Source organism: Lepus europaeus, chromosome 4 (genome assembly GCF_033115175.1).
Source record: "Lepus europaeus isolate LE1 chromosome 4, mLepTim1.pri, whole genome shotgun sequence".
NCBI lineage: Eukaryota > Metazoa > Chordata > Mammalia > Lagomorpha > Leporidae > Lepus > Lepus europaeus.
The window spans coordinates 133,531,347-133,547,350 of NC_084830.1; the positions used below are offsets into that span (position 1 = coordinate 133,531,347).

At 49.9% G+C, this 16,004-nt stretch overlaps 1 protein-coding gene across 2 annotated transcripts in view; it reads left to right on the forward strand.

Annotated features, from left to right (window-relative positions):
* The window catches only part of PPP2R2B (protein phosphatase 2 regulatory subunit Bbeta), a 298,479-nt gene that overhangs the window by 243,304 nt on the left and 39,171 nt on the right, over positions 1-16,004 (forward strand). For both annotated transcript variants that reach the window (XM_062189731.1, XM_062189730.1), the window contains exon 7: positions 7,513-7,677. In XM_062189731.1, coding sequence (XP_062045715.1) covers positions 7,513-7,677 — 165 coding nt within the window. The remainder of the gene's footprint in view (positions 1-7,512; positions 7,678-16,004) is intronic.

The window sequence follows — 16,004 nt, forward strand, 5'->3', positions numbered from 1 at the left end:
ACACGGGCACCTCACCTAGGGACACTTAGATTCTTCTCTTCAGCTTTAAACTTAGCCCTGCAGAAAAGGATCCTACTTGGCTCTCCCTGAGTGGCTTAGACAGTACTCAGGGGTGGGGTGGGGATGGGGCAGGGTTTGTCAGTAGCAGCAGAATCAGCAGAGATGAGAGAGCACCATCTGAGGACAGTCCCCTTGAAGAGCCCGCAAAGCCAATGCTGTGAACGCCACCCTTAGCGAAGGCCGTGCTCCATCAGACAGCAGGCTTCTTCAGTTCACTTTAAAACCAGTTAGGAACTACTTTTTCCCCATGACCTTGTTTAGCAATCAGAATTCTTAGAGGCTGACAGAGTAATAGAATTATGCCCGTTCTAAGGCAAGAAAAAAAAAAATAGAATCCATGGAGAGAAAATGACTTTCCCAAGTTCTCTTAGCAAAACAGAAATTAGCTCAAAGCTGAATCCCAGTCTGCTGGCCCCTATGTAGTTATAATCACAATATTTACCACAGTGGTATCCGGAGCCTCAGCCATAGAGGGGAGGCGCCTGAACTCGTGACTCTCACATGGATGGACCTAAGCCAAAGAAACTGCAGTTTTTACACATTTGTTGTTTTGTTTAATAATATACATTCACTGTAGATTTTGGAAAAGTGAAACAAAATGACCGTTAATCTCACCATCAATTTTTCTGAATAAATAGTGGATTTGCATCATAATTTTAACTTCATATCAGTAGTAGTCACTAAAGGAAACGAACAGAGTAAGAAAAATCAAAACTCTTGATTTGCTCAGGAACCCTTCTTCAATGTAGGGGAGACAGACTCACACACACTCTTTCACTTCCCAGCTTTATTTTGCTGTGTATCGAGCATTGCCATCCAGGATACTGTATGTTACACTCACTTGCTGTGTTATTGGCCACATCCCCTGCTAGCATAGAGGCTCCATGGATTAGGGAGATTTCTGGTCCTCTTTGCTCACAGATCAATATACACCCAGAGAGAAGTCCTGGCAGGTCATAGATTCTTTGGGAACATTTCAGGATTTAATAAAGGAATAGATGGACCCCCGTTACAAAAGAGTAGCTTACCTGACAAGCTTAGAATCTAAACTCCCCACAGCAAAGATACAACTACATTTTCTCCCTCCTTTCCCTCCAACTCTCCCTCTCTTCCATTTTTTAAATATTTATTTGTATTTTATTTATTTTTTAAAGATTTTTATTTATCTATTTGAGAGGTAGAGTTACAGACAGTGAGAGGGAGAGACAGAAAGATCTTCGTCCCTTGGTTCACTCCCCAAATGGCCACAACAGCCAGAGCTGTGCCGATCCGAAGCCAGGAGCCAGGTACTTCTTCCCATGTGGATGCAGGGGCCCAAGGACTTTGGCCATCCTCCACTGGTTTCCCAGGCCACAGCAGAGAGCTGGATTGGAAGAGGAGCAGCCGGGACTCGAACCAGCACCCACAGGGGATTCCAGCACTGCAGGTGGCGGCTTTACCCGCTAAGGCATAGCACCTGCCCCTGTTTATTTTATTTAAAAGAGCAACAGAGAGAGAGGGAGAGACAAATATCTTCCCTCTGCTGGTTCATTCCCCAAATGGCCGCAGCAGCTGAGCTGGGCCAGGCTAAAGCCAGGAGCCAGGAACTCTATCCAGGTCTCTAGTGAGGATGGCAACAGCCCAAGTACTTGGGCCATCTTCTACTGCTTCCCAGGCATATTGGCAGGGAGCTGGATCAGAAGTGGAGTAGCCGAGACTGGAACTAATGCTCTAGTATGGGATACCAGCATTACAAGCATCAGCTTGGCCCCTGCCCCCCAGTGCCAGCCCCTCTGTGTTTTTTTTTTAATGTGACTATAGGCAAACTGTATGCATTTTTGTCCTCAACTTTCCTCACCTAAAATAATATGTATAGTAGTAATCCTAGAAAGGTTTTCAAATCTGTTTCCATCCTAAAATAATGCCGCTTTGGAAAGGACCATTGAAAGGAAAATGCATTTCATAGACTCACTCTGGGGGAACTATCCCTAGTGTACTGATGTCCTGCCTTTTAGCTCATCATCTTCAGAGTATTAGCTTTAAATAAAATGACCATAATGTTAGAATTCTGCATATTGTGGCTTTTATACAGGGCTGAAAATTTCACTGAAAACATATAATAAGATAGATAAAACTGACTTAATCCCTTCCCTAATTCTATATATTAATGTTTTTTACTTCAGAGACAGAAAAAGAGTAACACAGAGGAAGTGCTCCCGCCCACTGTCTCACTCCCCAAATGCCCACAAGGTAGAGGGGACTCAATCCGTCTCTCCCACACAGGGTGCATGGAACCCAGTTTCCTGAGCCATCACCACTACTCAGGGTCAGCACTGGCAGGAAAGATTAGTTAAGAGCTAGAACTGGGAATCGGACTCGGGCACTCCAGGATAGGACCGAGGCATCCTTAGTGGTGGCGTAAGCGCTGGGCCGAATGCTCACCCCTATGTCTGTATGTTTCAGGTCGTTGTCAATCTTCTTCTTTTAGATGATGTTGCAGTTATCTTGTTTTGAAGATTGACTGATTGATTGGAAAGTCAGAGTTACAGAGAGAAAAGGAAAGACGGAGATCTCCCATCTGCTAAGTCAGTCACCCAGATGGCTGCAACAGCCAGAGCTGGGCCAGGCCCAAGCCGGGAGTTTCATCTGGGTCTTCCACGAGAGTGACAAAGGCCCAAACACTTGGGCCATCTTCTGTGCTTTCCCCAGGCCACTACAGGGAGCTGGATCAGAAGTGGAACAGCCGGCACTTGAACCAGCAACCGTATGGGCTGCTGGCTTTTCCCGCTGCCGGGCTGTGCCCAATGCCGACCCCTGTAATCTTTTATTAGAAAGCTTTTTCCCAGTTTTGGGATTAAGAAATTGACTTTTCAGTGGCTCCATGCTATTCCTTACCATCCTGCCTCTCCACACTGCTGATGTAATTTATGGCTTTGGCTTCTTGTTTGTTTGAAGTGGATCCCTTAAGGGTTGGCCTCCCAGTGTCTTCAATTATTACTTTAAAGGCTGCCTCGGGCCATTGCCTGGCACAGCAGCATCCTCACCTGCCCCACCTTCCCGCCTTCTCCCTCCAAGCACAGAGCTCAGCTGCCAAGCCGGCTGTGCTCTTCCTGTCCACGGAGCTGCCTCCAGAGTCCCAGCAGAGAGCCAGATTAACCCCTTTTGTTAGCGGAGGTAATTTTCCTGGGCTCAGCGTTAATAAGGAATGCCGAAAGCAGTTGGGGTCAGAAAGAACAGATCTGTCAAGCCCCAGGGTTAATTTAATAACAATCTGTTGGCTGTCTGGGTTGTGTATTAGCTTTGCAGCCAATGCTATGTTTTGCTTTTGCTGGTTAGTTCTTTGGAATAATAAGGAAATAATCTGGGTAGACAGTACGAAGAAATATGGAAGAGAAAATTGACTGTCAAAATGCTTCATTCCATCTTCAAGATAATACCGGAAGCCAGGCATTGCTCATCTTCTTTCTCCTTCTTTCCCCAAATGAAGGGTGAACCTGCAATTGCTGAAAGCATGTACCTCCCTTTAGAAGACTATAAGGAAAAGGCTGGAATTCTAGAGGATGCCAATGTGAAATAGCCTCCCCATCAACCCCATAAGCCACTGGGCTTTTAAATTTTTGACAACTGGTTCTAACTTGCAAATATTTCTAGAGGTCAGCAAATCCTCCCTCAGATAACAATCCAAGAATCCCCTTGTCAGGTTTCTATCTCAATTTCTGGTTCAAAAAAAAAATAATAATCTATCACTTTATAGGACATAAAAATTCTAATTGTGGAAAACAGGACCACCAAACTGGCAGGTGAATTAAGACAGCACAGGCCCACAGAAAGGAGAAGAGTGGCTCTTGAGTCAGCCAGAGATCCTTTCAAGACAGCAGGAATGGCCGCAATGGGAAGTAGCCTTGTGAGCACACTCAACAGGGGAGGCAGGGTGGTGGCGCTGTGAAGACGCCAAGCTCCAGAGTGGGGCACACTGGAGCGCACGTGTCAGCCCAGCTTGACAAGTGCTAAGACCTTGAGTCGTGGATCTGCATCACTGCTCCCTGCCCTGTAGGATGGGCTTGCTGGAAAACCTCAGCAGGCTGAGACGAGTGGCATTGAGACAAGACAACGTGCACTGCACAGGGCAGGCCTGGCCCATGATAAACATCAGCCGTGGCTGCTCCCTTCCTCTTGTCTTTATGATCACTGGTAAAAATACAAGGAGGGTGCAGTCACAGTTTATCCCCTGAGCCCGCTGAGTCAAACCCAAGCAAGACTGTAGTTGTGAGACTCAGACCGGGAAGGGGAAGAGAGCCGATGACTTGGGGAGGAGGGGCGGGGAAGGCCTGGAGGACCAGGTTGGATGGAAGAAAGGAAAAACCCGGAAGCAGCAGCCGCCATGCACATCCAGTGAGCACAGCTCTGTCATGGTGCCCCTGCTGATTGGGGGCTGTGCCTGGCTTCTTAGATTTGCTTAGGTATTTTGTTTTTCACATATTCTGGCTTTGGGGCTTTATTTTTAGGTGAGAAAAAATAACTGTAGCTGTCACACCTCCCTCTCCCACACAGCAAAGCTCCCTTCCAGTGCAGCTTGTTTGCAGAGCTATCCCGGTGGAGGCTGAGAGAGCTGACGCCAGATTTTCTTTGCCTATTTCGGGTGAAGAGAAACGTGCTCACTGGCACCATAGGGTGAGGCGGCTCTTTCTGGAGGGTGATGAACTCCACCAGCAGCTGAACGCTGACCGCTGCTTTCCCCTCCCCATGTTGTGGCCACAAAGCCCAGTGCACGGGTCAGGTGGCTGGAGAGGATGTGAGAGCTGTGTCCTGGAGCTGCCTCCTGTGTGCCACTGGCCCTTGTCCCCAGCACGCCCTCACTGCAAGAACACGGGGGATCTGGCAGAGTCAAACTGACAGGCAGTGTTTTGTGAATTCAGGGCACCCACATGCCCCGAAGACCCAGGTCATATTTGCACCTGGGTTTGGCAGGGGAGATTGCAGGGAAATGTAAGTATAGCTCAGTCTCAAGGTAATCTTCCAAAGAACCCAACAGGAGGTGCAAGGCCTAACTGAAGGGGAAGGAGGCACCGCCACACTCACAGCCATTGCTGTAGCAGATTGCATGCTGCCATAGTTGCCGCAGGAGCACAGGTGATAGCTGGGGACAGATGACTCCTTTGCTAGTGGGGCTTCAAATACTGGTGCACTGGCACCTCATTTAAACTATAAAGAGGGGACTGTGCTACTTACATAGTGAAACGTACAACTTTGATCCATGGCAGCCCAGTAGGATAGTCTGAATCGAGTCGTGGCTTGCCAATTCATTGCTTTGTTTTCTAATGTGCTGTACATAAACTCCTGGCACATACCTACAGCTCCATTTTAATTGTTAAGTATTTTCACATACATCCCTGAAAATGCAGTTTATTAAAGCCATACCTCTGTGAGTATGGGATTACTGTTTAAAGGAAGCTATAGGTGGAGGAAAAAAGAGTCCATTTAAACTTGACAGAGAAAAAAGGTTAAGTAAAGGCCGGCACCGCGGCTCACTAGGCTAATCCTCCGCCTTGCGGCGCCGGCACACCGGGTTCTAGTCCCGGTCGGGGCACCGATCCTGTCCCGGTTGCCCCTCTTCCAGGCCAGCTCTCTGCTGTGGCCAGGGAGTGCAGTGGAGGATGGCCCAAGTGCTTGGGCCCTGCACCCCATGGGAGACCAGGATAAGTACCTGGCTCCTGCCATCGGATCAGCGCGCTGCGCTGGCCGCAGCACGCCTACCGCGGCGGCCATTGGAGGGTGAACCAACGGCAAAAGGAAGACCTTTCTCTCTGTCTCTCTCTCACTGTCCACTCTGCCTGTCAAAAAAAAATAAAAAAAAAAAAAGGTTAAGTAAAAAGTATTACCTGATGCTGCATATATGAGGCGGAAGTCAGACAGGGGCTCCCAGCCGGAGACGTCTGGGAGGAGGGGATCATGGTGTCACTCTGCTGTGTAGCAGTGTCCGCGTCGCCGTTTGCCGGGTCTCCTTGCAGGAAGTTGCTGGGTCCTCAGTCGCCTCGGGTTAGGGTGTGAAGGGAAGAGGACGAGCTCAGCGCTTCACTCGTGCCAGGCGCCTGCACAAGGGGTTGGTTGAGCCACCTTCGTCAACGGAAGGCTGGATTTCATTCCACGGTATAAGATGTGCTCTGAAATAATAGAAGGATGGTAATTCTTGATTAGAAAGTGCTCAGGGGAAGAAAACCATGAAAAAGCTGAGAGTATAATCCATGGGAACCTAAAACTGTCCCACCATTTAACTGGACGGCTGCTTTCTGCTACTTAAGCTGCCACCCAAGACCTACATCAAATCACAAATTAGGGAGACTAAAAGTTATATATTTCTTAAATGAGAGAAAATTTGCATAAATATGAGCAATTATAGATTCTGCACCCGGGATGAAATGTGAGGGTTGTCACTCATTAGCCAAGTGACTTGAGGCAAATTATTTTACATACTTAAAGCTTCAATTTCCACCCTTGAAAAATGGGGATAAGAGAAGTGTTGACCGAAGAATCATAAGGATTAGGGGCCAGCACTGTGGCACAGCAGGTTCAGCCACAGCGCACGGTGCTGGCATCCCATATGGGTGCTGGTTTGTGGACCAGCTGCTCCACTTCCATCCAGCTTCCTGCTAATGCATCTGGGAAAGCAGTGGAGGACGGCCCAATTCCCTGGGCCCCTGCACCCACGTGGAAGACCAGGGAGAAGCTCCTGCTCCTGGCTTCATCCTGGTCTAGCCTTGGCCATTGTGACCATTTGGGGAGTGAACCCATGGATCGAAGATTCTCTCTCTCTCTCTCTTTCTCTGTGTGTGTGTCCTTCTCTTTCTGTAACTCTGCCTTCCAAATGAAGAAATCTTTTTTAAAAATCATAAGTATTAAACGAGTTAAGGTACATGATATACTTTGCACAAAGACCGATAGTAAGTGCTCAATAAATGGTAGCAGCTGTTATCATTATCATCAACATATTATTAAAAAGGTCTCTAAGAGCTCATGGAAGAGAACTGGCAGCCCAACACAGATCTCACTTACCAGACCAGGACTCAAATATTGAATTGTTGATTTGAAATGGGACCAATTCCTTAACCCCTGTTATAAAATAGAAAGCAAAAGTCTTTGCAACTTGGCACATTTGTCATGATTGCATGACAGGTAACCTGGGTCATGAATGGTTGTCTTCTATGTGTCTTAAAGGATAAAACACTAATGAGGGGTCCAGAGACCCGAGTTCTAATGCTGCTTCTGACTAGTAGGTGACTGGGTCAGTTTATTAAAGCCCCTGAGCCCCATAAAATCTGCCTCTTTGGTAACAGTTACACGAGGATCTACTGTGCACGTGGTAAATGCTAACACCTTACACCCAGATCAGGTGGCGCCGTCACTGAGCCTCACCCACACCCCACCCCAAGTGTCGGCCCCCTGCTGCTGGTTCCCTCCTTGACTCGCCCGTGCCAGACATCGTGGACATCAAGCCGGCCAACATGGAGGAGCTCACGGAGGTGATCACGGCGGCCGAGTTCCACCCCCACCACTGCAACACGTTCGTGTACAGCAGCAGCAAAGGGACAATCCGGCTGTGTGACATGCGGGCGTCGGCCCTGTGTGACAGGCACACCAAGTGTGAGTAGCAGCCTGGGGCGGACGGGGCAGGTGCGCCGCTGGCTCCTGCCATGCAGGGAGGTGGGGAGGCTTGGAGGTTGCCCTCATCTTTCAGTCGCGCTGGGTGCACAGAGACCACATAGGCTGGCCTGAGTCGGGACCCACTGCGTGCTTGGTATTGCAGAAAAGATGCAACCTCAGGTTCAATTCCAGGGAGGACCTCTGATGGGGAAGAGTTGGAATAACACCGTGGCAGAACCCAAAGCCTGAGCATTCTGGTGCCGTGGGGACGATGAGTCTGAGGGGTGGAGAGTCCAGAGACAGGAGTAGCCTGGACAGAAGGTGCTATGGACTAGGAGCAGGGCAGAGGTTCTGGAAGGATCTTAGCAGCAGAGTTAACAGGACTCTCTAGACTCTGTGGAGGCAGAGGACAGACAAGGAAGCAAGGCTGGCAGCCAGGGCTGGGGCGGGAGGGCGCTAATGGTTTCTTGCAGAGGTTGCCACCGTGGGAACCAGCGCTCTGGAGTCCCCGTGGTTCTAGGGGTTCGCAGGCAACGCTTCCTGGAGAAGGGAGTTCACGCAGAGTGCAGCCAGACTCACAGGCCCTCAGGCATTGAGGGCAGAGCCGAGCAAAGCAGCCCCAAAGCCCGCGGGAGCTGAGTGCTCGGGAGCAAGCGGCCCAGGCTACATGGAAGCAGATGAAGCCGCTGACAGTGACAGCGAGCACTGAGGTGGACAGGACGGGCCTGCAGCCAGCAGCGAGGGCTTCTAGAAGGGACTGCTCCACATGGCAGTCCACGTGCGGTGTGTGCCCGAATACTTCTGCGCCGTCACCGAGGTGGCCAGGAGAGGCCCTTGTCCTGCCCCGGTCCCCAAGTGTACCTTGATTCTTGTGTGACGTGAGTGACACGGTGCTTTCTGAATAAGGCTAGGGAGGGATGGAGCTCGTGTGTCCCCTTTGGTGATGTGGGGTGCGGGTCACTACCAGGGTTTCACAGCAGAGCTAGGATCTAGGGAGGTACAGAGAGTGGATTCTATAGTCACACAGACCCAGGCCAGAACGAGGCCTCGGCCCTTTTGAGCTGACTTTGAGCATATTCCCTTAGGGTGTCTGAGTCACAGTTCTCTCAAATGAGAGGACTTGAGGAAGTCTGTGGAAATTTCTGACTTAAAAGATAAGTTCGTCTCAGTCCAAAAATAATTGAAATCTGTCATTTTTTTCTGTTTTCTTTTTAAGATTTTTTATTTATTTATTTGACAGGTAGAGTTATAGACAGTGAGAGAGAGAGACAGAGAGAAAGGTCTTCCTTCCGTTGGTTCATCCCCCAAATGGCTGCTATGGCCGGCGCGCTGCACCGATCTGAAGCCAGGAGCCAGGCGCCTCCTCCTTGTCTCCCATGCGGGTGCAGGGTCCAAGCACCTGGACCATCCTCCACTGCCCTCTTGGCCCACAGCAGAGAGCTGGCCTGGAAGAGGAGTGACCAGGACTAGAACCCGGTGCCCACATGGGATGCCGGCGCCGCAGGTGGAGGATTAGCCAAGTGAGCCACGGCACAGGGCCCCTGTCATTTTTTTCATAGTATGCATTTTCCTTAAGGTTTTTGAAGACCACTCCTAAGCATGGATTTCAAAAATTTTTATAGCAAAACATATTTGTCTTTTAACTCCTTTTTCCATGAGCTTTGCAGTATCCTCAAGCAAAAATGAAAGATAATTGTAACAGTCTTTCCACGGGTGTGTTGTGGGGCTTAGATGAGAAATAATAAGAATTGTCAAATGTATTTTACATTTTTCCCGTACCTGCTCTTTAGAACATGGCCTGTATTTTACCGTCATAGCACGTCTCCAGTAAGATTGGTCCTGTTTAAAGGGCTCGAGAGTCATGCGTGCTCGGGCTGCCCTACTGGTGTGGATTCCAGACACTGCACCATTGGAGAGAGCTCTCCTGGAGAGTGCTCAGAGAATGGACAATTCTTAATTGTTCACTGCTGTTTCCCCAGCACCAAAACATTGTCTGGCCTGTGGTGGACACTTATTATTTCCTGCTGTAGATTTCTGAGCACTGCAGCTACATACACTGACCAGAGACTGTGTGTAAGGCGGAAGGGTTGACGGGGTTGGCGCATGCAGTGGCACTAAGCCATGAAAGATCATAATGTATGTATGGAAACACAAGACCATTGGTATAACTGGCAAGTGTGAAATGATGAAAAAAACTGGATTTTTCAGCCACTAAACTAATCAGGGGAGTGATATTAGAATTAATTTCTAGAGAATTTGCTTGGACAGATGCATAGAATGGAAGTTGAGTTCTAGCTGGGGAAAATAAGGAAATAAATTAGGAAGATACTAGAATATAGACAAGGGTTTCCTAATAGTGCATGATGGAATCTTAGACTACAACATTTCTTTTGTCTCAAGGAGGGGGTTGTCCTGTGGTGTGTAGGGTGTTTAGCCTCATCCCCGGCCCTAGCCACTGGATACCAACAGCACCGGCCCAGCTGTGACAACCCAGAAGGTGTCCAGACATTGTGAAGCTAAGCCAGACTGCAGTTCGTTCACTCAGTGTTCAGCATTGATGTTCTTGGGTCTGGGATGCCTTGCGTCTTTAAAGGACTCTGAGTGGTACAGTGGAAAGCTAAGACTTATCTCCTGCCCTCAGAGAATTGTAAATCTGGCCATTGAGGCAGGAGGTACCCAGGAAGCATTTCAGGAGGAAGGTATAGGAGTGTGTGTTTTAACACCCAGATGAACAGTGGAGTCATTGGTGGCTTAGAATGTTGAGAAGGGGGTGGGACTGCAGGGGCAGACCTCACAGGGAAGGCCACGGCTGAGTCATCGAGGTACATGTGCTTGTGTGGTACAAATGGGGTCTGGGTAGCTGGGACACAGACGTGTGTTTTTGGTAGCACGTGCACAGTTCTGAAGTTATGAAGGGATGCAAGCCATCAAAGCCTCTCAACAAGGATCATGAGGCTTGGGTCAAGGGGAAATATTGGGCCAGTGAGGTCAAGCAGGGGTGATAGGTCCCATGAGGGTGGTCCTTAAAGATCAGAGCCACAAGTTTGTGTTCATTCATGTATTCTATACCCAGAGCCTGGCTCCTCCAGTTGCCATGCCTCTTAAACTTTTCCACCAGAAGAGCTTTCTTGCACCAGGTTGTGAGCCCTGCTGCTGTGAGCAAGGGCACGTGGAGGAACCCAGCCTCTGGTGTGTTCGGGCACAGCCCAAGCCATTAGCAGAAGCAAAAACAGCACATGCCTGGCAGAGCCCAGTGACCCTGGGGGAGGGACGGATCATGATTTTCACAGGCGTTGTGATTTTCCATCTTCATATTTCATGTGAATCCTGCATTTAACAGCAGGAAATGTCTTCTTTCTACCTCACTCCTAGATTTCAATCAAAATTTATGTTTTCAAAAGATGCAGCATTTCTTTATCTTAGAGCTTTTTCTACTAGCTGCATGCCCCCCAGAGCCTCATTTCTCCCCAACACCACAAAAGCTGTGAAAGTGCTCTGCTTTGAGAAGCACAGTCCCTGGGATGTGGGGAATGATTTGAGGTCACTCAGCTGGAGAACAGCGTTTCTAGAACTTGTGTTTATGGAAAATCCATGCACAATTCATGCAAAGAAATAGGAACGTTAGAAAGTTTGCTTTGTCTCAATACAAGGAAATTCACAGCATAGATAAAGATGGTGGCTATGGAAAACAAAGGGAAGGAAGGGAACAGGGACATTGTCTTCTGAAATAACTGTGTGTTGTGGGTGCCATTAGAGGGTGGCATTCATCACACACGGTTATGATGCTACTTCTTCCATATCGTTGCCCTCTGGACCGTGTATTTTCTGGGGATAAGAACTTAATCTGGTTTGCTCGCATGTTCTTACCAAGGCCTGACACAGAAGTAGGTGATCAGTTGACTGTTTCTTTAAGGGCTGATAGAAATGGCTTATGGGAATGGGGACTAGCAAGAAGCCATATTAGGAGAGAGAGGAGGACTGGTGTGCAGATTGGGACACGTTGTGAGTGCACTGACATGGGCTGCAGGTCCTCTCTGGTCAGTGAGGGGCCATCAACTCAGTGTGGACACCAGGGATGGGGCTGCCCTGGTGGTCCCCATGTGGTAGAGACCAGCCCAGGCTCTGCAGTCAGACAGATCCACACAAATTGTGGGTACTGGGGAACAAACTGCCCAGGGGACATGATGAACCCCAAACTTTAGATGGACAAGTCCTTAGAAACTTCCAGAAGAAGCGTGGCCTATAGCAGATTAGTTGGAATCAGGGCTCAACTCTGACACCCAGTGCCTGAGCACTGAGTTCCTTATGGGGACATAGCAATGTTAAGGGCAGCATTGTAGGGCTGGCTGTCTGGGAGAAGCGGCATCCTGTGTGTGAGATCCTAGCACTCTGCCAGGCACGTGGGAGTCAGTGCTAGCAGCAGTCACCACAGTTAGTCTCTCTGAATTCTTCTGCTCCAGGCCTGCAGCTGTAGAGTGCTTGAAACCCCAGCCCTCTGGTCACGGCATTGTCCGTGGCTCGAATGGGTATTTGTTAAGCGCACACCACATGCCAGGCCCTACGTCGGACTCTGGGGACACAGTGGTGAACAAAAGCAGGCGTGTAGTCCACCCTGTTACAGCTCACTGTCTGTGCTAGTCAGAGTTCCTCAAAGAAACACGAGCAGTATGGCTGAGTAGGCGGATGTGTGTGAGATCCCAAGACCTGTGCCCAGCAAGCAGAAGCCCCAAGAGAACCAGTAATGGTGGCTGGTTTTTTTTTTTAAGTTTTTTTCTATTATTATTATTATTATTATTAAGATGTATTTATTTGAGAGGCAGAGTTACAGACAGAGAAGAAAGAGGTCTTTCATCTACTGGTTCACTCCCCAAAGGGCTGCAATGTCTAGGCCTGAGCCGATCCAAAGCCAGGAGCTTCTTCAGGTCTCCCACATGTGTATAGGGGTCCAAGGATTTGGGCCATCCTCTGCTGCTTTCCTAGGTGCATTAGCAGGGAGCTGGATTGGATGTGGAGCAGCTGGGACACGAACGGGTGCCCATACCGGATGCCGGCATTACAGGTGGTAGCTTAACCTACTGTGCCACAGCGCTGGGCCGCAGTCGTGGTATCTTAAGCCAAAGGCCATTAGGCCAAAGAGCCAGTGATGCAGTGCAAGTGCGATGGGAACCCCCAAGGTCCCCACAGACAGCATCAGGCAGAGGAACAGACTCCTACCTACAGGGGGGTAGCTTTGCTCGTCCGTTAAGGTCTTCCACTCATGGGATGAGGCCCATCCACAGTGGGGAGGGCAATCTGCTTTACTCCCCCTATCAAGTTAATGCAAATCCACAGACAGCAATGGTGCAGAGACACCCACAAGGCCTGAGCAGATGTCTGGGCACTCCATGGCACCATCGGGTTGACACACAACATGGATCGCACCGTCTACAGGGCAAAGCGGTGCTCATTTGTGAATCGTAAAGGCACACCGCACAGAAACGCTCCTCAGTGGTCCGCCAGGGGCACGTGTCACGAGCAGTGACTGCAGAATTGAGATCTACATGTGCAAAGGCAGAAGGGTCACCCAGGTGTGCACAAGTGTGGCTGGCGCCACACCCAGGGGCCCCCAGGGGCCACCCCACACAACAGCGCTGCAGAAGCAAAGCCCTTGGGACAATCCCCAGGGAGTCCTCAAGCGCGCCGGTGGTCTTCAGCTCCCCACAGCCCCACCCGAAACCCATGGAGCTCGGAACCACGGCCGCCATCCTGCTAATCTGATTATGGAGCGAGCAGAATTCATTTTCCTGACTCGGCCACGGGGCCGCCCTTCTGCAGCGAGCGTCTTCCTTTGTTCGGCTGCCGCTGGCGGCCCCGGCTTCTGCCAGCTGGGAAAACAAGTCCAATCTGACCTCTTGCCTGACATTTCATATTGATTTTCTCCATCCTCCTCCAACGCCAGCCTGCAGCGGGCCGCAGTTCAGCCCAAGTGTGTGAATGGAATTGAGACAGTTCATCAGAGTTCCAAATGAAAAGCAACATTGGCTTTCGGAGACGAGCTCGGAGAAGGAGGGTATTTAATAACCGTCGGCGTTTAATCAAAATGCCGAGAAGAACCATGTTATCAGAGCTGCATATATTAATTTCCATATGTCCCTCACTCTGCATACGCAGCAGGGGCTGCGGGGAGGACGGCTTCTCTCCCGAGTCTCTCCATTTGCTCTTTTTCTCCTACCGCTTCTGGCAGTAGTAATAGGGCGGTGTCTGAAGTCCTAAAAACCACAGGGTGCTGATGGCAGCAACCCTGGGGAGAGGGAGTGTTAAGAAACTGGCCAAATGCCAATCTAAAAATTGAAGGAGGACTTTAATCTCCTTCCCAGTGCCCCCCTAATGTGTTTCCTGCCCACATCCCCACATCTGTTACCTCAGCTCCCTATAGCCTAGCCATAGTGTCCTGTTTCTTGCACGCCTAACATAGCCAGTCCTTTCCCGCCACAGGGCCTTTGCACATGCTCTTTTGCCACATTCCCCCATCTGTCTGGACTGCACTCATTTTTTAGGTCTCTGGGAAAGGGCCACCCCCTCAAAGAGGACTGCTCTGTCCACCCTATCAGCACCACATTTTATGTACTGATTTCCTAGTACTCACTTTAGCTATTGGCTTTCCTAGGTCCCTTTTTCCCCAGCTAGAATGGGGTTTCCTTGAAGGAAGGGACTTCATATATCTTTTTAAAAAAAAAAAGATTTATTTATTTATTTGAAAGAGCTACAGAGAAGGAGAGGCAGAGGTAGAAAAAGAGAGAGAGAATCCTCCATCTGCTGGTTCACTCCCCAAACAGCTGCAATGATCAGAGTTGGGCTGATCCAAAGCCAGGAACTTCTTCCAGGTCTCCCACACGGGTGCAGGGGCCCAAGCACTTGGGCCACCCTCTGCTGCTTTCCCAGGCCATAGCAGAGAGCTGGATTGGGAGTGGAACAGCCGAGACTGGAACCGGCACCACAGGCAGCAGCTTCACCCGCTCCGCCACAGCCCCAGCCCCATCCCCTGTCTTCCTAGTCGCCGACTTCCTGCAGTACTCAGCAGAGTCCTGGCAGGCCCCGGAACGCCACAGGGCACCTGTGGCAGAAAGGCAAGCAGGTGGCTCAAAGCTGCTCTTGGGTGGATGAGTGCCCGGGGCTGCTGCACCAAAGCACCAAATCCCAGGGCATAAACAGAACTTCACTGCCGCACAGCTCTGGAGGCTGGCTCCAAGGTAAGGGTTGCTTTCCCTGTGTGCTGTGGGGGAAAGATCTGTCCCAGGCCTCTCCTTGGCTTACCAACAGCTGCCTTCTCCATGGGCCTTCTCATCGGCTTCCCTCTGCACGTTTCTGTGTCCAGAATTCCCCTTCTCGTAAGAACATCAGCCATGTCGGACGAGCCTCCCCCCCCCACCACCACTGACATCATTTTCATCTCAGTGCCTCTTCAAAGTGCCAATTTCCAAGCATAGTTACGCTGTGAGGCACTAGGTGGCCTAGGGCTTTGGCATATCAATTTGGCTGGTTGTGAGTGGCCACAGGAGGGACACTGTTCAGTCCAACACAGAAGGGAAGGCATAAAAGTAATCAAGAGCGTAACTGGCAGGTGCAGCTCTGTCCCCTGGTCCCAGGCTGCAGGAAGTCTGGGTGGGCACTGATGCTGGGACTCCCCTCCAGGTGATCAGGGTAGAAAGGGTTCAGGACACATCTCCCACACACTCCTGACACCTCTGAGCATGCAGTGATCATGAGCTTTACTCAGGGCAGCTGGTAACCTTGACAAAGAACCGAAAAACCTATGCATTCCCCCATGCTGTATGTATGTTTTAGGGCTGTGATGCCTGGGTACTTTCCATGGTGCTGAAATAGTTTCTATATGATCGCAGCAGACTTTAATTGATCTTAGAGGCTGTGAGGGGCAGAAGAACCCATTTCCTACTCAAAAGTAACTTTTGCATGTGCTGTAGCACAGTGGGTTAAGTTGCAGACTGCAGTGTCCCATATGAGTGCCGGTTCGAGTCCCGGCTGTTCCACTTCTGACCCAGCTCCATGCTAATGAGCCGGGAGAGGGTGGCCCAAGTTCCCGGGCCCTTGTGCCCACATGGAAGGCCAAGAAGAAGCTCCCAGCTCCTGGCTTTGACTAAGCACACTCAGCCATTGCGTCCATTTGGAGAGTGAACCAGCAGATAGAAGATCTCTGTGTCTCCATCTTCTCTCTCTCTGTAACTCTACCTTTTAAATAATCAAATAGATCTTTAAAAAAAAAAACCACCTGAGGGGAGAAGGGTCCCAAGGAAGTAGAGTTTGTTCCAGCAACACAAAAGAAACAACGC